At 40.4% G+C, this 27,646-nt stretch overlaps 1 protein-coding gene across 2 annotated transcripts in view; it reads left to right on the plus strand.

Moving 5' to 3' along the window:
- zmp:0000000660 (arf-GAP with Rho-GAP domain, ANK repeat and PH domain-containing protein 2) overlaps nt 1-27,646 on the plus strand; it is a 112,656-nt gene that overhangs the window by 78,220 nt on the left and 6,790 nt on the right. For both annotated transcript variants that reach the window (XM_034136894.1, XM_034136895.1), the window contains exons 18-29: nt 420-618; nt 4,993-5,056; nt 5,863-6,026; nt 6,605-6,817; nt 6,981-7,086; nt 11,283-11,430; nt 12,652-12,729; nt 18,957-19,031; nt 19,654-19,771; nt 24,153-24,281; nt 24,456-24,592; nt 25,427-25,509. In XM_034136894.1, coding sequence (XP_033992785.1) covers nt 420-618; nt 4,993-5,056; nt 5,863-6,026; nt 6,605-6,817; nt 6,981-7,086; nt 11,283-11,430; nt 12,652-12,729; nt 18,957-19,031; nt 19,654-19,771; nt 24,153-24,281; nt 24,456-24,592; nt 25,427-25,509 — 1,514 coding nt within the window. The remainder of the gene's footprint in view (nt 1-419; nt 619-4,992; nt 5,057-5,862; nt 6,027-6,604; nt 6,818-6,980; nt 7,087-11,282; nt 11,431-12,651; nt 12,730-18,956; nt 19,032-19,653; nt 19,772-24,152; nt 24,282-24,455; nt 24,593-25,426; nt 25,510-27,646) is intronic.

Here is a 27,646-nt window from a genome sequence, read left to right on the forward strand (position 1 = left end):
TATTGTCCTCAGTCAGTCCCTGTGCTTCTTTCAATAAGACAAGTGGTCTTACTACCCCCCCCCCCACATGCGGACAGGATGTCATAACACCCTACATAAATATGTCCCCTATTCCTTTTTATCTCTGTAAAACCAGGCAACACAGTCATAGATAGTGGGAGGTATTGCCGCATTAGTCCATATGTCTCTCCATCTGTGTAAAGGCCTTTCTCACCTCCGTATTTCAATTTGAATCACACAACAACGGCCAGACTGAGCAGGAGATATGGAAAAATAATTCAACCAGGGAGCAGAAACTGAGCATAGGTTTATTTTGACAAGCCTGCATATGTTCTGTTTTTTTTCAGTTTCGAGGTGATACGCCTCAGTGAAAAGATCCAGAAAAGGTTCCTAATTTGTTCTCTGTTTGTGACTCGCAGTGCTTCGTCCCGTCTAAAGTGGAAGGGCTGGTGCAGAGAGAGGGCGAGCTGATTGGCAGACTGCACTACAAAGAGGGCCACGACCTGTACCACTGGAGGGTGGGCTGGTTCGTCCTGGAAGGCTCTGCGCTGCACTTCAGCTCGGGAGAAGAAGAAGAAAAGGAGGAAATGCTTCAACTCAAACAGCTACAGGAGCTCAGTAAGCTTATAGCATTTTCATTTGACTATTTCTCATAACAAGTACTTTTATTTTGTAATGCTTTAAATACATTGAGCAGACAAAAGGTAACAGTAGATAAGTTGACTAGTAGAGTAACATATAGCACAAGTTAATAAATAAGAACAAATAAGCACACCTCCATGTTAAAAATACAAAATAATTAATGATAATTTTTCATAATTTTTTTTTTTTTTCATATTTCGTATTAGAGTAATTAAAAAGTTATTTTAATATTGTAATACTTAGATTAGGTTATTGACTACATTTTATTATACGATTGTATTCATTCCACATCATACTCCCAACCCTGCAGTAGTGTATATAAGAAAATGTTGTATTAGAATGAGGTCCTTAAAGGTCAATTTAACAACATTTGTCGCCACACATCGGCAAAAATAGGTTTCCGATCTCCCTGACCTGTCACAGATTGCAGTATGAAAACATGACTACACTTGTGTTCACCACAATAAATATACGGAATAATACCAGTATGATGGTCGCCCACTCACATTAATTTTCGCTAATATCTCCACTGGCAAACAGCAGCTATTTAAAGCATAGTCAGTGTAGGGAAGCTGCCAGTCACGGGGGGGGGGGGAAGGCTCAAAAGTTCACACATACTTTGGCAGATTGATCGATGCGCCGGCGTGATGTGCGAACAGAAGGAGGGGAGAATCAATGTATCCTTTTAATCCATTTACGGCTCGATGTGGATCAAATCGTGCAAAGTGCCGCCCCGTATCCTCACCTTGGGCGGGATAAAGAACTGCAGCGGTGCTCATTTTGATTCCTGCTTTCTTCAACCATATTTGTCACAGCCGAAGCGCCAGAAGGGACTGTGTTTTGTCGGGGGGGGGGGGGGGGGGGGGGATGGTAAGATGGTAAGGTTCTGAAGCATTGAAAGGATCCCTTTAGGAATCACTGTCTGTGACATGGGATTAACTGTTATTTGCTCCGCACTGACACCACCACATGAAAGGTACCCCTGTGTAGCAGTGAGGGATTTAATAAATACACTTTTCAATTAAAATCACTACATGATTCCTAGCATGCAGCAGGAAAGATGCAGTCTGTTTGCCGGTTTATGGTACTTCAGGCTGATAGTTATGATGATTAACTTCATTCATTTGAATTATCCTCATCCGTTGGTTTTCACAAAACATTTTAATTGTTAGGGATCCTTTACATCGTGTTTGTTTAAAAGAACATATCAGCCAATGTATTGTTAGCTGTCATCAGTATCGCTATCAGCCTCAAATAACTAATACCATTCGGACTTTGGTTTTCACAAAATGTACATTTACAAAACCAACGTTTTTATCGCACCCAATCAACCATTGGATCCCTAAACTGCTTCCAACCCAGCTGTGTTTATTGGAGATTTCCATCAATGCAGACGAACCACTGATGGTAACCAATCCCAAGGGAACGGGGCTTGTTATATTATGAGGTCATCAAACAGGACCTTTCAGAAGAAAGAAAACACTTAATGCTCCTACTGGCAAAATGCACCGGCCCTCTAAATCCCTCTGATTTACCATGGGAAAACATCCAAGAAATCCTCTACCAAGATGCCCACTACAAATCATGGCGAGAACAAGGTCGCAGACTTAGTTCCTTATCACACAAACATATTACGTAATGAAAAAACGTCCCGCAGCGCTGTAAGATGGATACAAGAGGGTTGCTTTGTGTTTGTTCAAACAACCATGACAAGTGTTTTGCATTTACCTGATAACACTGTTAATAAACCTCTCTCCAGTCAATATCAATCTCTGAAGTTCTCCGCTTGTTTCTCTCTTGTTGTTTGGCTGAGATTGAAATGCGGTGCCCTTCAATGTCTGCCAAAGAGAACAAAAAGCAAATTATTTGTTCAGAGAGACTTTTGGGGATTAATTGTTTTTGCTGTTTCACTGAACATACAAATTACTTGAAGATAAAAATAAAAAAGGCATTGATTTTAAAGAGACCGATTTCATTACCGATTCCTGTTATTTTTCTATTCCTCCCCGATTAATTGTTGGGTGGGGAAAAAAAGCGTATATTCAGGTGTGTTGAGTAATCAAGCAGTTAGTATCCCTTTATCATAGAACACGTATACAATACTATCCATAGATGTTCCTTGTATCTATTATTGGAGCACAACCACTGCAAACTTGAGTAAGATGAAAGTGCCAGATGTTGTTGCTTGGAGATTTGTGAGTGAACTGCACGGCTCATATCTTTTTTTATGTTTTGTGTGTGCTTGTTGCCTTGATCCAAGCAGCTGCACGAACTCACATAAGCGATTATAGTAGATCTTTCATGTCCCTTAGCCCAGTTTTTCCTGTATATTTGCACTAGAATGATACAAAAAAAACGATATACAGATGAAGAATGGCAGCAATTCTGTTTTATCTTTTTCTTTCATACTGCAATCTTATTTAGTTGCAAACTGACCGATTTTATGGAAAGCTTGTAATTTGACACGGTTTCAACCGTTAGCTACACAAATACTATACCCATGATTCCCATTGAAACAAGGAAATGCTGTTAAAGGGGCACACTTATGCTAATTTCCAGGTCTACTGTGACATGTCTCCATGCTTTAATGTTCAAAAAGCTCTTTATTGTTATCATACTGCCTGTGCTGCAGCACCTCTTTTCACCCTCTGTCTGAAACCAGAGCCCAGTCTGCTCTGATTGGTTAGCTGGCCGGCTGTGTTGTGATTGGTCAACCGCTTAGAAGTTCCTGCCCCTTAGCCTCTAACCTACAATGTGTTGGAGCGCTAGCCAATAGAAGCGCTAGGGTTACGTAGTTATGTTGCGGAAGTAAACCAAGGAGTCCAATGGAGGTGTTTCAGGCAGGGGGAGTGTGTGGGAGAGAAACTCCCTCTGGAGTGAACTTTGGGATTTAAGCCTTTGCAAAAGATTGACATGCACAAACACCTATATAACACACTAAAGGAAAGAGAAACCCAAACAGCATTAGAGGGCCTCACTTAGGGCTGTGCAATTAATCGTATTTTAATCGCAATTACGATTTTGGCCTGCCACAATTACGAAAACAATCGAAAAAAACAATTATTTTGCTTTGCATTATTGTGACAGTGCACTAGATTTAACAGTGGTTCTCAACTGGTGGGTCGCGACCCAAAAGTGGGTCGCGGACCCGTTTCGAGTGGGTCGCGGATGTGTGAGTGAAGAAAAAAAAGTTGAAAAACAAAATTTGAATTTTTTTTTTTTTTTTTTTTGGGGAAAAACTCAAACTTTTATTTTGAAGGCCCGATTTTCTTCTCAGAGTGTACCAGAATGCGTAGTTTATGTTAGTATTTCTAAAAATCTCCTGGGGGAGAATCCCCCCAGACCCCTCTGCTGGGGTTGGGTTTCAGCATGTGTGCCTTTTTATATAGTTCAGCTTTGATTCCATCATCTCATTAAACCTTTTTTAAAAGCATACTTTAGTTCTGTGAAGGGATATAAGGGATATATGCACTGTACTTCACTTTTATTAATATTGTATGCTCAAAAGCGTATATATTACAGCACGATATTTTGTTGAATAGATTTGAGTGCTTCAAAATGTTGGGTCGCGATGTATTGACCAAGTAAAAAGTGGGTCCCGAGGCCTGACCAGTTGAGAAGCACTGCACTAGAACATATTTGATCTAATTTATTTTGGTCTCATTTATTTGTATTTATCATATTTATATATGTTTAGTAGCTTGTGGAAGTGCGCTCCAAAATATTTGTTGATCTTGTTTATTGGTATTTATTATTTTGATATTATTTATTTAAATGTATCATTTATTTTATTTATTTTTGTATTGGTTTTTCAGTTGAATTATACATTCAGGGTAATCAACAGTTAAAAAGATACTGTTCAAATTATTATTTGTATTTGTTTTAAAGTTCAATAAATGGATTTTTTCAAAGTCAATGAATAATCGTATTTAATAATCGTGATATCAATTATTGACCCAAATAATCGTGATTATGATTTTTGCCATAATCGCACAGCCCTAGCCTCACTGCAGTGGGATAAAATCCCCAGCTATATTGTTCCCTTGTTTTTTTCCCACTCTACAGTAAGTCTGCACATTTGAAAGAAAGAATAAAAGCCAGATATATCAAGACAAATGCACTCATATGGGCAGGGACTGACTTAAAAAGTAAATGCCTACTTAAGAGACCTTTCAGTAAAGAGGTAATGAATGCATTTCCTGGTGAAAGCTTCCAGGCGCTTGTGCTTTTGATAGAGATTGAACAACTGCAAATGTCAAACCTAAACGTGTTACTTTGCAGTCGCTCTTTGTGAATGTGCATATTTTTTGAGGCGGCATTTTCCACAACTTGTTGCCCTTTTCCCCACAGCTGTCTCCACACATACGGAGGGGGAGGAAAAGATCCAAGTCCTGCTGATGGTGGAGGGAAGAAGGTATGCAAAGCTTTGACGAACAAATGGAGTGCTAATTGGAACTGGTGATACACGGACAGGATGCATAATGCAAGTCTGTACACTTTGATTTTGTAGCCTTGTTAGTCCGAATGCACTTTACCTACTGAAGCCTTATCTAATTTAATTTAAAGTCTCGCTACAGTGCCTATTGTAGGTACAGAGGAGGTGAGACATCACGTAACACAAGCCAACCGTTTCCTTTTTAGAGTAATCCAACACATTTACTGCGTTAATTGCTTTTTGTTTGTGTGTTTTTGGATGAAACCTCTTGGGAAACCCGTGCTTGTTTATCAATGCGTCTACTGTAGAAGCACTTTCTTTTGGTTGTTTAATAAAGGACTTTGCTCCATTTTAGATTTAAATAAAATAAAAGATGAATGTGCAAGAAGAAATACAATAAAATGGAATAAAGATATTTTTTATAAACATGAGAAGTTTAAGTAAAGGGGTTAGGGTTAGGGTTAGAAAAAAAAAATTATAAGCATATGCTGTTAAAGTACATTTCCATAATAAATAAAATTACATTTTATAAAATATGTATGTAAACATAAGACGTTAAAGTAAAAATGTCCAATAAAAGCTGAAATAAATTAAATAGAATAACAATATTTGTATTTGTATATACCTGAGAAGTTACAGTAAAATGTGAAAGTCTTCCTACAATACATAATTAATAATACGTGATACATATATTACAATATATACAGCGGTATACTAGTTACAAATGCTGAACACCACAGTTTATAACATGGTATAACTTATTTCTCCCTCTCTTTTTTTAACAGAACAGTTTACATCCATGGCTTCAACAGGATGGACTTTGCTCTGTGGCTCTCGGCCATCACTCTGGCTGCCGGCACAGATGGAAAGGCGCTGAGCGACCAACAGCTGACCAAAAACAGCGTACCCATTATTGTCGACAGTTGCATTGCTTTTGTCACCCAATATGGCGAGTGGCATTATACTCACAGAGAGAAAAGTTTTTAAAAAGATCTTTTTTTGTGACTTTTATTATGTTTTCTCCTTGGAGGCTGATTCATCCAGTGTGCTGTGTCGTGATGAGAATTTCCTGCTTTCTAATATTGTGACATCTCTCTTTTAAGCATATTTTTTCTCTTTGGAAATGTAGAAAATATAGTCCAACTTCTCACTACACAAAATCTATTCCATGGATAAATGTAAAAGCGCACTTATATTGTTGCATTATACAGTAAGTGCTATGAATGTAATGAGGCATTGGCATAAAAGTCAACTCCGTCTGAAATTGTAAAGTGGTACAGAAGGTTAACATACCGCGCAGCGCCAGTTTCTTTCTGCCTGCAATTTAGATTCAAATGTGCTTATGCAACGTTATTAAATTCCACTACTTAGCATCTGCTAGTCTGGTTATTGCCTTATAATTGCATTTATTTATACAGAAAGACAGTATGTTCTGCCATTTGCAGAAGACAGTGATTATATGGTGAAGAAAAACGTAACGAGCCAATCGTCCATTTATTCTCCCTTTTTTTGTCACTTTGTAACCAGGTTTGTGCCAGGAGGGGGTCTACCAGATGCCGGGGGACCCTGACCGCGTGGCCCTGCTCCTGGAGGAGTTCACCCGGGACGCCCGTAATGTGAAGCTGAGGGAGAAGGAGCACCAGCTGGAGGATGTGACGGACACCCTGAAGAGCTTCTTATCCCAGGCTGAGGACGCACTGCTGACCAAAGAGCTGTATCCATACTGGGTGTCAGCGCTGGGTATGAGGGCCGTTTCGAGGGGTGGGGACACACGTTTGAAGGAGTCGCATGAAGAGCAGAAATCCATTTGACCAATCAGAATCGTGGATTCACCTGCGCCGTGTAATATTTGTATATACTTGACATGCTTTTACAGTAGTTCTCTTCTGTGTCTGTTTTGTAGATGAGAAGGTGGAGAAGCAGAGAGTAAAGAAGTACTCCACTTTCATTGAGAGTTTGCCAAAGATAAACAGGTCAACCCTTGAGGCCTTGCTACAACATCTGTACAGGTACACACACACACACGCGCGCACACACACACACACACACACACACACACGCGCACACGCACACACACACACACACACACACACACACACACACACACACACACACACACGCACGCATACACTCAGACGAGCTTCAAACTGCATGAATATAAATATATCAATAATTAGATAGTATATAGAATAAAGTACAAACCAAGTCAATAAATAAAAAAATTAAATAGATCTTGCACAAAACATGAATAAACCCATCTTGTGCTATGTTGTATGAATGTGATCCTGTATGTAGCATTGTGGCAACTGGACACTTACTAGTTCATGTTAAAAGGACACAAAGAGAGAACTTAGCTACTTTTGCTAAATCATCCATTATGGCATTAAAATAGTAACACAAATGTTAAAGTAGCTCTTGTCTTCTCCATGTGTTTGATTGCACTGGAGGCAGGTAAGCGGGTGTATCTCTACAGATGCCTTCCTGCATCACAGCAAACTGTAACAAGTGCAGGGACTCAAAGGTCGTGCACTGTGAGCAGCCCCTGGGTTGCTGTTAGTCCCCTGCTGATTAGCCTGTTGTCCCTCCTGCTCCGCTAACGACCCGCTCTCCCCTCTGCTGTGTGTTTGCCTTCTGACCAATCAACTCTCATACTTTATAGTCAGATCTCTGATTTAGTCTTGGAGGCTGCCGGTATGGCCTTCACATTACAAGCTGTAAAGGAAAATGTAATGTGAATCTCCCAGTGCGACATGAGTATACAATGAAGTACCAACAAAGGCTTAAGAGGTTTGTTGATATATTGTCTGAAGAAAGTTTGAAAGAAAGTTTTACAGATATGAAAATACAGATATCCAATTAGAAGGATTCACTATGGAGAGGTTCTGCAATGCCAGGGTGGTTCACTGCGGGGTCACAACATTCAGAGTGAAGAGTTTATACACATGTGGTAAGAAGAGAGTACATTTGATATATTTCTATAACCGAAAATACTTTGTGTCATTATAGTTATTTGTAACATTTATTGACATTTTCCAGATTGACAGGCTCATTATTAAACAAGGTTCAAGGTTCTTTATTTAGTAATACGAACATAGCTACAGTGTAGTTATGCCGATGAAATTCTTAGGTCACAGGCTTCTCCAACAGTGCAACACAATAACACAGATAAACAGAAAAATATAGTGCAAGTAAATAGTAATATAGTAAATACAAAAGAAAAATAGTTTAAAAAAGAAAAATAGTTTGAAATAGTGCAATAAGAGTCTATATGCAAGTTATTGGAATGATATATTAGATAAATAGATACATAATTACTAAGTAGCAGATGAATGTTATGGATGTTGTTTCAACAGTTCAGGTGTTTATCAGTCTTATTGCCTGTGGTATGAAACTGTCCCTGGGTCTGGTGGTTTTAGTCCGGATGCTGCGGTAACGCCTGCCAGACGGCAGCAGACGGAACAGTTTGTGGCTGGGGTCTTTTATAATCCTGAGGGCTTTCTTCCTGAGCCGCTGGGAGTAAAGGTCCTCCATGGATGGCAGCTCCGTCCTGGTGATGTTCTGTGCAGTTTTCACCACCCTCTGTAAAGCCTTACGATTGAGAGCGGTGCAGCTGCCATGCCAGGCCGTGATGCAGCCAGTCAGGATTCTCTCTATGGTGCACCTGTAGAAGGTCAGGATACTCTCTATGGTGCACCTGTAGAAGGTCAGGATGCTCTCTATGGTGCACCTGTAGAAGGTCAGGATACTCTCTATGGTGCACCTGTAGAAGGTCAGGATACTCTCTATGGTGCACCTGTAGAAGGTCAGGATACTCTCTATGGTGCACCTGTAGAAGGTCAGGATACTCTCTATGGTGCACCTGTAGAAGGTCAGGATCCTCTCTATGGTGCACCTGTAGAAGGTCAGGATGCTCTCTATGGTGCACCTGTAGAAGGTCAGGATACTCTCTATGGTGCACCTGTAGAAGGTCAGGATACTCTCTATGGTGCACCTGTAGAAGTTGCAGAGTATCCTGGAGTCCATGTTGAACCTCCTCAGCCTGCGGAGGAAGAAGAGCTGCTGTCAAGCTTTTTTGGTGATGGTTGTGGTGTGAAGAGTCCATGTCAGGTCCTCAGTGATGTGGACCCCGAGGAACCTGAAGCTGCTGACTCTCTCCACCGTAGTCCCATTGATGGCGATGGGGGCGTGTCCCTCTCCCTGCTGCTTCCTGTAATCCACAATCAGCTCCTTGGTTTTGCTGACGTTGAGATGGAGGTTGTTACCCTGGCACCAAGATGTCAGGTTTTCTGGTTGCCGTCGGTGATCTGGCCGATGACGGTTGTATGTCGTCAGCAAACTTCACGATGGTGTTGGAGCTGTGTGTGGCCACGCAGTCGTGAGTGAACAGGGAGTAGAAGAGAGGGCTGAGCACGCAGCCTTGAGGGGTTCCGGTGTTGAGGATCAGGGTGGAGGATGTGATGTTTCCCACCCGCACTGCCTGGGGTCTGCCCGCCAGGAAGTTCAGGATCCAGTCACAGAGGGCGCTGTTGAGCCCGAGGTCTCTGACCTTGATGACCAGCTTGGAGGGCACAATGGTGTTGAAAGCTGAACTGTAATCAATGAACAGCATTCTCACATATGTGTTCCTCTGGTCCAGGTGTGAGAGGGCAGTGTGGATGGTGAGGGCTATGGCGTCGTCTGTGGACCTGTTTGCTCTGTAGGCAAACTGCAGGGGGTCCAGAGAGTCAGGGAGGGAGGAGGTGATTAATGATCACACACAGGCAATTAGCGAGTTAAAGCCCATGGCATAAATATAACCTTTTTTATTGGTTTCTAATGTATTCAAACTGTATTTGTAGGATGTTATTTACTTCTTATGTTGATTATTTTTCCTTTCACATTTAGATATTTTGACTTTATTTACAGAAACAACCAAAAAGATGCTAAAGCATAACACACTGTATATTCTGTCTTGCAGCTGCCCTACACCTCAATCCTTTTTCTCCAGCTCTAGTTGCATTTCCATACAAACACTGCACTCCCTTTATGTCTCATTCAATGATGCTCACATTACACCTTGCTCCCTCAGAAACCTGCGGTGCATAGCAGTGATTCAGCTGCATTATGTTAATGATGTAGATCAGCGGTTTTCAAAGTGTGAGGCGCGCCTCCCCTGGGGGGCGCCAGAGAGCTTCAGGGGAGGCGCAGCGTGAGAAAAAAATAAAGAGAAACAATGAAATCTAGCTCGTTAACTTCAGCTAACTTTATGCGAGCGGCAACATGGATCGATTTTTAGTGAAGTTACCTAAAGTGAGAGAGGAGACAGCGTCTGGCCACCCCAGTTGGCAGCTTTGTTTTGAAATAAAAGTTGTGGCTCATCGGACATTTATCAGAGAAAATCCCTGATGTCCGAGTGCAAGTGAATGCAGCACAAGACGCGAGCCTTGTAACCCTGGCGCGAGCGAGGAAATGTGATTGGCGGCGATTTCATTTGAACGGGCGGCAGAAAACGAGAAGCATTCGGACCCAAGTACACGGAAGGAATAAGGTATTTGCGGTCTACAATGACAGAGAAGAGACTGTCAAGTTTGGCTGTGCTCAGCATTGAATCAAAACGCACTAAAGCTTTGGATGTTAATACGTTTGTGAGGCGTTTTGCTGAACAAGATGGTAATCGCCGCATTCAGCTGTAATAGGCATGCCAACTTGATGCTCTGCTCACGGATGACTCGAGCATTAAAAACTGTTAAGATGATGACCTTACGTGTGTACATATATTTTTTTCTTTGTGGGGGTCTGCCCTGAGAAAGTCAAATAAGATGGTGTGTAAAACTACACTGCCCAGACAAAAATAAGTAACCACTTTGATTTAACTAGGCCAGTAGGTAAGGGCATTCCACTGGATAATAATACCCCTGCATTATAGCAACAACAATAATAATAATAATAATAGCAATAATAATTGGGAGGGGGGGGCGCGGCTGTTCTTATGTTCTCTGAGGGGAGGCTCACCTTCCCACACTTTGAAAACCCCTGATGTAGATAGTTTGCAGAAGGCTTAATTGTCCCTTTGCTGAAGTTGGCCTAACATTTCTCTAAATTCTCTGTGTGTGGGCACAGGAGATTTAGAGAGTTATCAGCCAGAGATAGTTTATGTTGAGGTGTGTGTGTGATTGTGTGAAGGCACATTTGGGTTATTCTCACCACGTTTCTCTGTGTTTTTCAGGATTCAGCAATGTTCCAACCTCAACCACATGCCGAGCGAAAAACTGGCTTCTGTCTTCTCCTCCCGCTTGTTCCAAACACGGGGACAAACCCCTCAGGAAATTAGCGTTGTGCATGACCTCATCAGCAACTACATTACACTCTTCAATGTAAGTCAAACATATTTATTTTTTTGTCATTTGATAGCATTGATAGTGTTAATGAAATCATAAGGAGACAATGAGGGTGACAATTCATACTTTTCTAATTTGGTACCCAGATTAGGTTACTGATTTCGTTCTTTCACAGTTATCTAGTATTCTATTGGAATACATTTTTAAAGTCAGCCGCCCAACCCTGGCAATGAGTTTGTTGCATATGTCAGGAGTTAATTTAATGGCAGAAATATAACAAAAAAGAACATGCTTTGGCTGAGACTGTTTTTGGTAGGGTTTTTTTAGGTTATATTTCAACCGTAATTAAATATATTTTAATCATATCTACTGTAATGTAATGCTTGCTGTAGATTTTGCTCCTAATTTATAGTGATGATAATCTTCAAAATCTGCTCTTATACTGTATATAATCCTTTGACAGGTGAAAACCATTCTTTTATTTTGATATTGCATATTGAAATGTATCTTACTTTAACAATCTGGGGAACAGAACTGTTGCTGCCAAATCTCCGTAGTTGGCTTGACTTTGCTGATGGGTGGGGGGGGATCAATGTTACCCTTGGAGAGCTGCCTGGCTTATGGGATATGCAGCACAGAGCGACTGCTAATTCCCAACAGAACGCTTGGATCCCTCTTGTTCTGACGTTTCAGGAGGAGCATTCATTCCAAATCGGTTCGGGACGCCATCATTTGCATGACAAATAGCCATTAAACCCAACCAATCACGAGCCCAGATAGCAGTGAATAAACTCACCGCGACATAAAACGACATCTCGCTAATTAAAGCTCCAGTTATGTGCTGGATGTCTTCGACGGGGCCTATTATCAGGCTTAAACACACACACGCTAGGAGTTTTTTTTCCCTCCAAATCTTCTTTTCCACTCGTGGAACTCCAACAAAGCAAGTTGTTCTCTGAAAATGATAATAGTGTGAAGAAGAAAAAAAAGTTGGAATGTAAAATATCATTTCCCACACGGAGCTTTGTGGAAGAAAAGTATTCACTTGGCGCTGAGCTGTGTCAAACACTCACAGCCAACTTCCTTTTCTAAAAATTAGTTTTAGAAGTGTTAGCTGAACGACCCAATTCTACATTTTCTTGTGATGCCTTTTTACTGGATTAATCCAGTCCTCTATTTATTCGATTTAAGGAATAAATCCTACCTTCGAAACATGTTTTTCTTCAGTTTGAATTCAGGTCTGTGTGTGTCCAACAGGTCAATGAAGAGCGGGTGCAACAGATGGAGAGAGAGAACAGTTTCATCACACGCTGGAACGACAAGAAGGACACCACAGTAAGTCGACCCGCTGAGTCCAAATGGAAATCACCCACGGGTGTTCCGTTTGTGTGTGAATGTTCATTGATTTGCCTGCATGCATCGTGGCCTCTCAAATCTGGGATGCATTTGAACGAGGTTCCTGTTTTTCTGGGGATAAGGGGAGCGTGCTAGGAAAAGGGGCTTTGTTCCTGTTAACCTTTACGAACCTGAGAAAAACATTTGGTTTAGATAACTGGGGGAAAAAAATAAATCTCATGCTGCTGTTGTTGTTTATTCCCGCTCCTTTCTGCTTTCCCCCGCCCTCCACCTCTCAGAGCACGTCTGCTGCTGTGGGTCAGGAGGGTTACTCAGTGGAAAGCAAATCGCTATTATAAAACTGTCAGAGGTGAAAATAGGGAAAACATTTTGGTTATGGAACACACATTTGTGGGTCTTAAGCTTTTAATATAAGAACAATATGGTAGAAAAATACAAAAGTTACACGTTTTTTGATTAAGAATAAGCAGTCAGTGTAATTACAAGTCAGCATGAGGATGATTTTCTCTGGTGGGATAATGGATGTGCTTATTTTAGGGATAATTTAACATTTTGGCATCATTTAAAGGGCCCTATTATGCTAATTCCTGGTTTATGTTTGTTTTGTGTGCCTCTATTGTGACATGTCTCCATGCTTTAAAGGTGGGGTAGGTAAGTTTGAGAAACCGGCTCGAGATACACTTTTTGTTATATTCCATGGAATGCTCTTAACATCCCGATAGCAATGAATATCTGAAGTGCTTTGACAAAAAATCCATAAAAAAATGTCATCTGTGGAAGCCGTAGTACTGTAAAAAGCACGACCAATCATTTTAGCCGGCCCGGCTAAAATAACTGGATGGCCTACCTGCCTGTCAGCCTTCCATCTGTGCACAAACTTATCTCGTGCCCTCATTGGTCATGTGCGCGTTCGTGTGTGTTGGAGGAGGGGCTCTGTAAGGAAGTGGCAGATTTTTTCCGGTTGTCTATTTTCAAATTTTAGCGATCTCGAGCTGGTTTCTCCAAAATTACCTACCCTACCTTTTCAAACGCCTCTGTCTGAAACCAGAGCCCAGTCTGCTCTGAATGGTTGCTGACCCACTGTTCTAATTGGTCAGCCGTTTAGAGATGTCCCGCCCCTTAGCCTATCACGTACAATGTGTTGAAGTGCGAGTGTAACATAGTTATGTCACTTTGTTATGGGAGTAAACAAAGGAGTCCAATGGAGGCGTTTCAGGCAGGGCGGTGTGTTTGAGAGAGAATAAATATTTAAATATAAATGTATTTATTTGAGATGTTAGCCTTTGCAGACCATTTACTTGCACAAAAACCTATATAACTCACTACAGGAAAGGTAAAACCTCAAAAAGAATAGCAGGGTCTCTTTATGATCTTAGATCAATCATCACCTTTTACATTAGGTACTCTTTCCTAATTTGTACTATTATTAATATCAATCCATTTCACTCACTGGCGTCATGTAGAGGTCTCTGGCTTACGATGATGTTGTCAGGGTCTTGGAGCACAGAAGCTCCAGAGCAATTAAACCCAGTTAACTCAATATCAATAAGTTCATCCAGTCCATGCAGAGCTGACTCATGCAACTCTTAAACTGAAAAAAACATGAAACATAAAAGAACAAAAGTTTGCAAAAATGTAATTTCCCTCGCACAGATTTATAAACGCTGCACTTACAGGAGTTATATGTCCATGCAGTTTATTTATAGTGGTATATGGCACAGGTTTATATACTTCTCTGGGTCTTCATTTAGTAGACTATCAGAATGTTGTGGTTAGTCAGGAGTTGTTAGAAATAGAGCAAAAATAAATGTTCTTTTTAATAACAGCCAATCACAATAAGTATTGGATGTTTGTGAAAACATGTCAAAACATAAACTGTCATCCTAACATGTTTTCTGGAGATGAATCAACTGAAAATATTGAGGTTTGAAAAACGGTTTGGAGCCTTTTCCATTACTGTGTTAAATAAAGAAGAAATTGTTGTTTATTGTGCGTTTTGTCTCTTTTTGGCAGATGAGTTAAACGTGCAATACTAGTTTAGGGAGGAATAGAGGGAATCTGTAAAAATAAAACGCAAAAGTGAACCAGGAAGAGCGATGACACCAATGGATGAAGTGTAGGAGGTTCTGACCTCAGCTGTTTCCTTTCCGCAAGTGGAGAGTACAGCTATACTGAGGGAGTAAGTAAATCAGTGATATAATGAGGTTCAAGGCAATGTCATGCCTTGTAAGGTAGAAGTGGCACTTGGAAATCAATACTTGCATTTACAGCCACGGCGAGTGCAGCAAGTGGATGACTTTGGTAGAGATTAAGAATACCTTAATTCCAGAACATTACTGTTGTTCCTGCACGTTGCTTTTTGTATCACTTTGTAGACATCTTTCTTTCCTTTATTCCTAAAGTGGTCTTTCTTTTGTTTGAGAAGAGGAGGTAAAAGTGTGCTTAGGAGACCAAGATGGCGCCGTATCTGTGTGTGACATTTTCACAACGACAGCTTTTACTCTATAGGTTAGAGCAACTAAAACATACTTACATTATGGTTAATTCATTCTTTAATAGCAATATGTGTTTCTTTACCTTACACAAACAGCCTCTTTCTGATTGACCATTTCTTAGAATATAATTGAAGATGTAAAAACAATCAGTTTGTTTTATAATGAACCAAAAGAGTATCTACAGTGACATAAACAACTTTCTTCCTTTTTAGACCTTTAAGGTTTAAAGAGTAATTTATTCTCTAAATCAGGGCTCTCCAACATGTCGATCGCAAGCTACCGGTAGCTCGCGGGCAGCTTTTCAGTAGCTCGCCGCTCGATTATCGATTATAGCGTAGTAAGGTTGCTTCTTGATTTTTCGGCCGCGGCTGGACAATACAATATTTTTATTTTAGATTTTTTTCTGTCACACGAATATCAAATTGGTCGGTGACGCAGAGATCAAGGAACAGACGTGACAGCGGCACAGCGACACCACACACGGAGCAGTCTGCTTTCTCATCTCCACCAACACCAGTCCAGAACCAACAGCAGAATGACCCGCTCTGAATTCACTGCGGCTCAGAGACACACAGGGAGGGATTTGTGTTTTTTGAAAAACACTCGTTATCGTCATGTCAGGTTTTTGGTGGATTTAATCAAGTCTTGGATTGCAGAGTATGAATGTCCTCTTGTTATTTTCAGTTGATAAATGCTTGTGTAAAGTTTTTGAAGGCAGGAGGAAAGCTTCCGCGATCATCGTCTCCTCTCCGTTCCTCCAAACCCCGCCCCCTCCCTGAAAATAATGAGTGACAGGCTGATAGTGTCCCGATAGAAACTTTATTATTCACTTAATCACTGATTGAGATATGATGAAGCTAACTTAGTCTCATACATTCATGGGATTTATGTAACTGTAAGACAGAGAATGTAAGTGTGCACCCACATGCACTATTTTTGTTTTTATAATGCTGTTGTAAATACTCCTGTTGTCTGCTGTGTTCAGACTTAAGTCATGTGTGTGATGCCACATTCAGGACATTCAGTGTCTTTTTTTTAACAGAAGACCGTAGCTAGAAGCTGCAGCTAGACTGCAGAAGCATTAGTTTTTTGTTTTTGAGGATGGAACAATTTCACACACAGATATAGGGAGGCTAGACCTATACAATTGATTTATTATGGTTTATAATCGAATGCCAAGATGAAGAAGAAGAAGAAAAAGATGGCTGAACTGTTTAGTGTCAATCCTGTGGAGATGGAGGTTATAAATCTCCAAAATCATGTTCAGCTTAAAGGTGGGGTAGGTAAGTTTGACAAACCGGTTCGAGATACACTTTTTGTTATATTCCATGGAATGCTCTTAACATCCCGATAGCAATGAATATCTTAAGTGCTTTGACAAAAATGTCATAAAAAAAATTCATCTGTGGAAGCTGTAGCACTGTAAAAAGTACGACCAATCATTTTAGCCGGCCCGGCTAAAATAACTGGATGGCCTACCTGCCTGTCAGCCTTCCATCTGTGCACAAACTTATCTCGTGCCCTCATTGGTCATGTGCGCGTTCGTGTGTGTTGGAGGAGGGGCTCTGTAAGGAAGTGGCAGATTTTTTCCGGCTGTGTATTTTCAAATTCTTGCGCACTCAAGCTGGTTTCTCCAAAATTACCTACCCCACCTTTAAGTCTCAGCAAAACTCACAACATTTCTGGAGCCTTGTAGACCCAGAAAACTATAAGAACATCACCAAGCAGCACTGAACATGTCTGCTTTATTTGGCTCTACAGACCTTTGTGAAGCAGCTTTTTCTGACATGAATGTCATGAAATCTAAATACAGAACAAGACTGACTGATGGACATTTAAATGACTCTATTAGAGTGAACCTAAGTGGGTACACTCCAGCATACACCTGTATGGTGGACTCCATGCAGTGCCATTCATCTCACTGACTGTAAAAAAGAGTGAATGCACTTATTTTACACATGTGCCATAAGATGCTTGTCAGGTGGTGATTAAGGACAGTTATGTGAATTCTCAGTGATGTACTTACTATGTGGGCCATAATTATATGTGACACATTTTCGTTTTCTTGGACCTTGATGTGAAGTTAAGATTTGTGATAAGCTTTAGGTATTGCAATTTCACACGTGTACAAAAGTATAGCTTAATTCAACTGATGAGGGCTATGTGAATAAATGTAAGCGATGTGATGCAAGTAGCTCTTGGCCACTTTCATTTTTTCAAAGTAGCTCTCAGATGAAGAAAGGTTGGAGACCCCTGGGTTAGAATGACTGTAATTTCTGTGCTCTTTCCGGAGCACAGAAGTCAGAAGTGGCTTCCTCCCCCCAACCATTTGATAGTTCTCAAGCCAATAATGCATCTCAGTTCACCTGCACTTTAATGACAAAGGAAGAGTAACTGTAATTTTCAGAAAGCCAAGGGAAAAGAAACCTTTTTCATCCTCACTTAGTTGTTCATTTTTCAGGAGATGGATAACCACTTCCCTTGGCCAGAAATCCGGATTTGGTCCTATTCGACTGACCCTGTCTTTTTTTAACATTAGATTTTTGCTTTCTCCCTTTCTGTTTTCTCTCACCAAAGGTCTGTTTTTAAATGGATGCAGGAGAAAGATTAGCCTATAGCTCCATCATCTTGAAAAAAGTGTCATAGTTTTATTGGAAGTTTGACCTACTGAATGTCAGACAGAAAGGCCACTTTAAAGTCATCCTTTTAATTTCACATAGGTTAGTATCTATTGACCTGCGGGGGAAAGAATCCATGCTACCACAGGAAGAGCGGTAGGCCATAATGTGAGTTAAACAAAATAATCAATACCTCTCTTATGGATTTGCATTAATTAGGCTATGGAGCAAGGCTGTGACTGGCTTACCATAAGGTATAGTATAAAACTCCAAACATAAAAACCTCTAACGTTGTGGATACAGAGTGATTAAAATAAAAACAAGAGAGAGCTTTATGATTAGGCTTAAAAGGTTTTTTTTTTTACGCTAGCTGTTTTCCCATGCTTACAGTGTTTATGCTAGGCTAGGCTAACAGCCTGCTAGCTCTAGCTTCATACTTAACCAGCACGCATAGAAGCAGTATGGATGGGAAATAAATGTATTTACTGTTTAACTTAACCATAAGCCATAAAGCATTGATAAATGAAGGTACACAGAGTTGATGAATACATTAAAGTGTCATATTTAATTAATAAAAAAGCTAACATTGAATTAAACCACCTTCTTTTCTGCCATGTGACAAGCCTTGTGCACATACACAATTGAAAAAATACTTTTACAGTGAACCCATATCTCTCTCCTTGCATCTCTTCTTTTTAAAAAGTTGTTATCCTTTCCCATAATAACCCCTGAACATGTTCCTAGGTGCATCTTCAAAACAATTTTTAAACTGACAGCCCACGTAACGTTAACACCTCAGGAGAGCACATCAGTTTTAGCGTAGGTGAAACATGCACCCTGCGCTTCCACCTTTACAAGTTTGTCTCACACATGTTCTCTTTATTTAGCCGGGTTTTGCATTCCATTAACGCTACCTGGATTTCGTTTGCCTCCAGCTCTAAAAGCCACCTGTTTTATTTTCTATAACATTTTCTCTCCCTTTTTTCCATTTAGATTCACGCCACACAGGAGTCAAATTGAAAAGAAAGCCAATTAATCCAACTGCATTGTTTTTCGTAATTCTGATCACTCCATTTTCTTTCTCTCTTCCCAGTTCTCTCCTGCTGGGGACTTGATCTTCGAGGTGTACCTGGAAAAGAGAGAGCCAGAAAACTGCTGTTTAATCAAGGTGTGTGTGTGTGTGTACTTTCAGATGGCATGTGGGCATGTGCTGCTTTTCCCACAGGTCCTTAAGTGGTAAGGTGAAATAAGAAAGAAGGGAGGGGAGATGAAGTGTGGGATGAAGGCAGGCGGATGAAGGATGATGTTGGGTAGAATGAGAGGTGGAGAGGTTGATAGAATAGGGCTGAGACATTCCTGGTTTAACCTGATGGGATTACCGCCCTCGAAATAAATCAGAAGCAGACCAATCAAAGAAACGTCTGATTTAATTGTGTGAGTAATTGCATTTTACAAGGCGGGCGGGCCGCTCTAAGTTACGGACTCCTTTTTCACGGGTCTGCAGCAGCGGCAGAATATGGATGGGGTTAAAGAGGAGCACCAAAGTTTGACTTCAATACTCCACCTTCTCTCCGTGGAGTTAAGTAGCACATTTGCTTTGTACAGCCATATTCACCTGATAACTTGACAATGAATTTAATCAGCGTACATGGCTGCGAGTCAGATTTCTGTATTTAATATTGAGCAGCTTTTCTAAGGGAGACATTTTCCAAAGGCAGTGATATTGATCCAGGAAGCTGGATGTTGTTTGCCTAGTTATGTATTTATCTATTTGTTGTGTTATGTGGTAGGTTTCTCCCAGCATGCGGCCTACGGAGATGGCAGAATCTGCGTTGAGTATGAGGAACATCACCTTTAGTGCCGATGACTTCTGGACCACCTTTGAAGTCATTGAACATGGAGAGTTAGGTACGCACAAAGAGACCTCATGATATGAATTTAAATCACAAACAATCCTGAAAACATATTTGCATTTCAGACAGTGATGTGTGATTATCTAACATCAGGGTAAACATAAGGTGTTCAAAAGAGTACAAAGAAACGTTGTCTCTCAAGTGGGACACAAGGTATTTATTTACTAGCAAACACAGGGTCAGGTAACAAGTTTAATAAGAAAGGGTTGCAAAATAAGGGAATGAATAAGGGTTCTTGTCTGTTGTAAACAAAAGAAACAGTTTCGTACTTTAAGCAACTTCAATTTGAATGATTCATACAAGTAAATGTAGTTGTGATAGAGCAGGGGTCTCCAACACGTCGATCGCGAACTACCGGTAGCTCGCAAGCCCTCAATACGTAGCTCGCCAAGCAAATCCAAAATGTAAAAAATACACACAAAAAAAAGGAAATGCAATTAAAAGAATCTACCCTATGCATAAACGAAACCTCAATCATAGCGAACTCTATCTACTTACTACAACTCTATATCTATCTAACACCCCTCCTCCCCCCACCCCCACAATGAATATCGACCAATCACGTTCTTCCTGGATTTGCGGAACCAGCGTTGCAGTCGGGAAGAAAAGCAATTTGGAGCGGCACCTCACCGCACACTTCATAAGGAGTTTGACCGTGATTTTCCTTCTGGCAGAATCTCCACAACACATCAGCCCCATTGAACAGCCTAGTCGTGAAAAGAAAGAATGCTAGGTAACATAAGATAAGAATAAACAAGTTTAAATGATTTGTTATTGGTTGTGATCATATTCTAAAGATGTTTGGATTATTGAAAAGTATACAGCTCCCTTTCATCTGAGTGTTGAGAGCTGTATCCATACATTCATGTTGTGCTCAAAGTGCACCAGATTGATGTATTTCACTTCAACATTAAACAAAAAACCCCGGATCCCCCTAGAGGATGTGAGGTCCACCCCCCAAATAAAGCAGGTTAAAATAATTAAATTGCATACATTTTCTTTTAGAAAACACTGAAAACGGGTCCCACAGACCCAAACAGCACACAAAGGTTAAAGGTAAGCATTAGGGCTGTCAGTCGATTAAAATAGTTAATCGCGATTAATCGCAAATTAATCACACATTTTGTATCTGTTCTAAATGTACCTTAGAGGAATATTTTTCAAGTTTGTAATACTCTTATCAACATATGAGTGGACAAATATGCTTTATGCAAATGTTTGTTTATTATCATTGGAACAAGTAAGGGATAATGTGCAGTTTTTCGGCCAAATCGAACGGACTTGTTTGTGCAGATGTGAGCGTCCTTAACAACGGTCAATAAATCCTTGACAGCGGTCTGTCTGTTCTGGATTAACAACGTGTCACGTGTTCCGAATTGACCAATCAGAATCGAGTATTCAACTAAACCATGTAATAATGACAAATATTCTCCTGAATATTTTCAGTACAACAACCTGGAACCTCTCTCTCTCTCTTACGGTACGTCTCCACAGCAGCGTTAAAAAAATCTTGGAGGTGGGCGTATCTGAAGCTTGAGGATTTTTTGCGAGCAACCAATCACATGAATCTCCCGCCCGCGACATACGAAGCAAAAAAGCCCGAAGTAAACTGGATATAAACTCCCCAAAACAGGCGAAAACCTACCACTGTCTCTGCCACCTCCCTCCATGCCTGGCTCCTCCGGTTTATATCCCGGTAGGTCTGGTCATAAAGCACCAGGTGATTCCCTGCCGCTAATTTCTCCTCCATTTTTTGGAATATGAGGAAATGACCTGCGGTATGTCTCTCCCAGCATACACGCCGTTTGATTGGCTAGAGCTTGAACTGTCAGATTTGCGTACACAGGATTTGATTGGCTGACGCTTCCACCTCAGCCTCAAAAGTTGAACATTGTTCAACTTTGAATCCTCAAAATCCTGAAAATCTCCGCTCGCCTGCCCACAATCCATTTCGGCGAAAAGTGAGGGAAAGTGACGTCACCCCATTCAAAGTGAATGGGCAGAAGCGTTTCAAGATTTTTTTAACGTTGCTGTGTAGACGTTCCGTTACACTCTCTCCCAACCCTGTGTACTTCTTTGCACAGAGCCAGTTGCTCAAACAGACAAGCCTGTTTACAGTTGTCGGCGAAATGCCGCTCCTCTGTCTTCATAACAGTCAAAGCATGAGACTGAAGTTCCCACTGTGGGTCAAAATAATGCGCTGTGATGTGCAGTCGAAACGTTGGATGCGATCTGAATTATCTAACGCAGCCCCTCGTCCTCCACAATGTTAACCTGTAGCCACCCATTTAGCTATCGCTGTTGTTGTCCAGGCGTCTCCCCGGCAAACTTTCAAGCGCAAGCGAGCGGCAGGAGCGGGACTGTCAGCATCAGCTGTGTGCGTGGCTTGCTGTTTAAAACACCTTTTTTTGTATCCATATCTCTCGCTAGAATCTGCCAACTAACAACAACAACAACAACAACGTCAAGCCTTTGGGCTCTGAAACTACGGGGCGGGCCGAGGACAAATACACATGCGTTAATCGCACGTTAAAATAATTTGTGGCGTTAAAAAATGTAAACACACAGATTAACGCGTTAACTTGACAGCCCTAGTGAGCATATCATAATGTTAAAATGTGCTAAATACATACACTGCAAAAAACGGAGGAGTAAAAGTAGCTCACAACTTGGTTGGAGAGCCCTGTGTTAGAGCAACTAAAACATTATGGTTCATTCATTCTTTAATAGCAACATGTGTTTCTTTACCATACACAAAAAGCCTCTTTCTGATTGACCATTTCTTAGAATATAATTGAAGATGTAAAAACAATCAGTTTGTTTTATAATGAACCAAAAGAGTATCTACAGTGACATAAACAACATTCTTCCTTTTTAGACCTTTAAGGTTTAAAAAGTAATTTATTCTCTAAATGAAGTGCTAGACACACAAAGGCATCACCAATGTGATTATCCCTCTTCGCAGTGATGTCTGTGAAAATGCCTTTTCCAAAGACCCTGTTATTCCCTAGGCTTTGTCATCAGATAGTACATGTACGTACCTGTTGCATGATTATGTTGAATCAAGCTGTTTCCCATTGTCCATTTAAAGGACTTTGACGTCAAATCCTGATTAGCGATGGATGCGTCACATCACCACGTAAATGGCTATTCTCATTAAGGGCAAATACAAAGATCACACCTCTTCTTATTCAAGGACCTTATGATGAGAGGATTATCTTTATTATCTCTCTAATGAGCCAGACCAGTGTGTGCGAACATGTACGCACACTTAGAAATTAGCCAAGCACCGTCAGTTTGATGATATGCACATTAACTCATCATTCTTACCGTCATATGTCGTAAATTACCTTCATCTGTCTCGCATCATCAACCCGGGGAGCTGACCCACCTCATCTTACATTAATATGCACTGTAAGCACCCGGCGCTTCACACACTCGTATCTGATCATTGAACAGGAAGCGGGCGAGTGAAGAGAAGTCAAAGTTGAGCTTTGTCGCGAAAGTTGCTTAGTTTGCGGCCCCCGTGCACTTTTCATCAGTTCACAGAGAGTTTACACTCTTATGTTTGTTTTTCTGCTCACAAAGTTACAGAGGACACACCGTCCTTTTTCAAAAAACAAAAAAAGGTGCGTTGAATACTGAATATATTTGCTGACGGTTCAGCATATTTTCCATGCTGAGACAATACGTCTGTGGAAGAGTAAACAGTTTTTTGAAAGTGGTATAGCGTGACAGGTTTTGCTCATAAAACCATGAAGAAAGGAGGGAAAGCGCGTTAATTAGCCATTTTGGAGGCAGATAAACACTTATCGAGGAGAATAGGCTGAAAACGGGAGCTAATATTTGTTGGGAAATGAGGAATAATTCCTTGGCCTGGGTCTGCAGAGATTCCAGAGGAAAGATAAGCCCCCTGTTATGAATAAGTTATGCCGTTGTGGCTCCTTTTACCTCTTTCGGTTATAAAAAGAAAGGGGAGTGTAGAGATGGTGGCAACAGAGCAGGGGTGGTGGTACACAAATTCATTTTTGTACCGATAGCTTGTACCCTGTTCAGCAATTAGGCAGCGATAATAGCTCTATTTTGCACATGAGTGTGTTTTTATAATCAGGTCCTGATATGCTGGAGATAATTTAAACTGCTCTGTGATGAAAATGGGAGGAACAACAACATCATTTTGTTATTTAGCGAACTAGAATCTGTCATGGTTTTTAAGATATGAGGCTTTGATTTAGTTTCTCGCAATTGTAATTCACAGTAAAAAGACAGCTTGGCTTTGTTGTTAAGCGTTGACTTTTTGGCCGTTGCTATTTCCTTGCAGATTTACCTGCTTATTATTCCCCTCCCTCTGAACCGTGTTGTTTTATTTCCAACAGAGCGACCGTTACACCACAGTGAGAAGATCCTCGAACAGGTGCTGGAGTGGAGTTCTTTAGATTTCCCTAGTTCTGCTTTTCTTGTTATAAAGAAATTCACAGGGTCCAGAAGAGTGGCAGACAAGAAAGGTACAGTACGTAACTAATAATACTATGATACGATATTTCTTCCTTTTATATTTGATTAATCAATTATCAAAAACAGCCAATGATTTTACTGACTCAATGTTTCAGCACCAGTTGATAGCATGTTGTCCCCTCTGAGCTGACAGTCAATATTCCTCTCCTCCATGTGCTCCACAGCGGATCAGAAGCAGTTTATAAAAGGAGACTTTCTGAAGTTCAACGATGGATCCTCCAAACTGCTGTCGGGGCACAAATTCCAGGACAAATATGTTGTACTACGTGCCGAGAATCTGCTGCTCTACAGAGATATCAAAGTGAGGACACTGTTATCTTCCGTTTAATCTACTGTAAACACTTGTGGGATCTGCATGCAAACACAAAGCATCGAAGGGTATCAAGAGGGAATTTAACGGCTTAGAAAACCGCTTTAGAAAACCAAAATGTGTTCGAGTATCGCCTACATAACTGCCACTAAATACTTCAAACTCCATCCAAACTATAAAGTGTTCCATCTCTGCGAATAATGTGGAAAATAAAGAATAATGATGGCAGCCCACTCTCTTTGGAAAAATGAAAGATTACATGTTTGCTTCAGTGAGGACCAGCAGGCCCGAGTTCCCCCGGAGGCCTTTTCTTCTCCGCACAGTTCTGCAGTGAAACCTGGGAGTCTTAAAGGAACGAGAAGCAGTGTTAATAATTGATGGAGGTGCAGTAATGCTGGGGGAGGGAAAACAACGAGGGGTGTCGAAGGGTCTCACTGAAAGCTTTTTCTAAATATCAAGTTGCCAAAGAACGCGGCTAATTTACCGTGTTAATGCTAAGGGAATTAGAAGTGATCCTGGAATTTAATTGATATTGTTTGGCCTCTACAATTATTACCACAGGTCTGTATTTAGCGCACATTATGTTGCATGAAAGCAGGAATGGGTGGTGGGTTGAGGATGTGTAGGTGTCAGAGGAAAACTTTGATTGTGTTCCCTTTGTTCTTCTGTTCTTTGTTCCTTGGAAGAAAGGTTTGCTGGTAATGATTCAAATTGATTGTCGTGTTGTGATGCTGCACGGATAGTGTTTTTCTTTGGGATTAGTTGGTTAGGTTGAGTTGAATATGTTTATTTTTGTTCCCTCTTTAATTGTCTTTGTTTCTGCAGGGCACTAAAGCAGAGAAAGTAATCCAACTCAACTCTCTGAAGTGTTACCTGGGCCTGAAGAAAAAGCTCAAACCTCCAACCAGGTAAACTGCACGCACACGAAGAATCTGAATGCATATAATGAGGGACCGATTCAAATATACGTGGTAGATTTACTGAGACTACCAAATTCTTAGATGTAACTAAAGTTTTGAGTTGCATTTTCTTCAATGCACTGCTATGCTAATACGCATAAGGATGTTATGTAGTTCTTATACTTATATTTCATGTTATGTGCTATCATCTATGGTTATAGTTTTTTGTGCAAAGCAAATTCCTCAAGAGGCAAATGTGTCATTCATCCATTAATACTTTCGTTTTACCACAAAAAGGAAAACTCCATGCAAGAAAAAGGTGCTTAATAATATGAACGTTTCATCAAATTAAAAAAAGGTCTCCTTAAATAATAAAACATTTTCCGTAAAATAGGTACATGGAAGGAGAAGCAATCTTACCTCGAGGCCACTTTCTTTGTTGCTTTCGAAGTGCAAATTAGGCGGACTTCCCTTTTTATTTTAAATTCCAAGGCCAGCATCAAGCTTTTAGATCTCACATATATTACACTTACATTTTGTGAAGGATGGGTTTTAAAGTAAAATACATGTTGGTGTTTGTGCTTTGACAAGATTACCGCTGTAAATGGATCAAAACAAGCTGAAATGTAATCAGTATATGATTGGCTGCTGTGAGCAAAACCTAGGATTGCATCTCGTGTTATACCGAGAAAAATATAAATCCACCTCTTGTTAAGTGCAATTTATGAGCATTTGTTCTTTTGCTGCAATATCCTCTGTTTCCATCAGTAACATAGATTTCATTGTCATATGGATATTACTGAAATGAGGATGATGTGGATATTCTCTCCCTCTCTGTGAGCAGGCCATAAAACAAAAGTGCTGCAAATGTTATACTTGCTTCTCCGAGACATTAAATCACAGCCACAACTGCGTCTGCCACAGCGGTCAATCCACATTTATGAGTTAGTTTTTATGGTCATTGGTATAAAGTTCCCTTCACTCCTCGCATAACTATTTGGCAGAGCTGGAAGAAGCCCTCAGATTGTTTCACTCATGGTAAAAGTAGCAACACTAGCTGGTAACAGTAATCTGTTACAAGTAAAGTCCTCCATTCAAATTCTAGTAAAATAACAAACATATTGGCATCAAAATATACAATTAAATTAATAGCAAAAGTACTTGTCATGTGTAATGGTCCATTTCAGAATAAAACATATGAAATGTCTGGTTATAGACTATTAATGCATTACTCTGTTTATTACAGCTTGCAAATTAAGAGCTAGTTGTAATTGCCTTGTATACTGCTGCTGGATATTTTTAAAGGGGCCCATTTATGCTCTTTGGGGTATTCCCTTTCCTGTGAGGATTATATATGTTTTTGTAAAAAAGAAAGCCTTTTGTTTAACATTAAAGCATGTCAACTTGTCACAGTAAAGGCAATAATGAGCCTGAAATTGAGCATAATAAGGCCCCTTTAAACTATTACTATACATCAATGTTTATTTCATATATTATCTTTTTTTCTTTAGCTAATAATCCAAATATATGAAGTAGCTGATTAATAAGTGTAATGGAGTAAACGTGCAATATTTGGCTTCTTCAATGTAGTAGAGTATAATTATAAAGTAGTATAAATTGAAAATAATCAGGTATAAGTACTTAAAGGTGGGGTAGGTAAGTTTAAGAAACCGGCTCGAGATCGCTAGAATTTGAAAATACACAACCGGAGAAAATATGCCACTTCCTTACAGAGCCCCTCCTCCAACACACACGAACGCGCACATGACCAATGAGGGCACGAGATAAGTTTGTGCACAGATGGAAGTTATTTTAGCCGGGCCAGCTAAAATGATTGGTCGTGCTTTTTACAGTACTACGGCTTCCAAAGATGACATTTTGTTATGGATTTTTTGTCAAAGCACTTAAGATATTCATTGCTATCGGGATGTTAAGAGCATTCCATGGAATATAACAAAAAGTGTATCTCGAGCCGGTTTCTCAAACTTACCTACCCCACCTTTAAGTAAATGTACTTTATTACATTCTACCACTGCTATTTGGTGCAGAACATGTTGATTTTTTGCAATATTTGTGTTGCTGCATATGAAATGTGTTCAACGTGATTCACTACAGCCAAAAGAACATTTGTAACCTCCCTTCTGTG

The sequence above is a fragment of the Trematomus bernacchii genome, unplaced genomic scaffold (genome assembly GCF_902827165.1).
Source record: "Trematomus bernacchii unplaced genomic scaffold, fTreBer1.1, whole genome shotgun sequence".
Taxonomy (NCBI): Eukaryota; Metazoa; Chordata; class Actinopteri; order Perciformes; family Nototheniidae; genus Trematomus; species Trematomus bernacchii.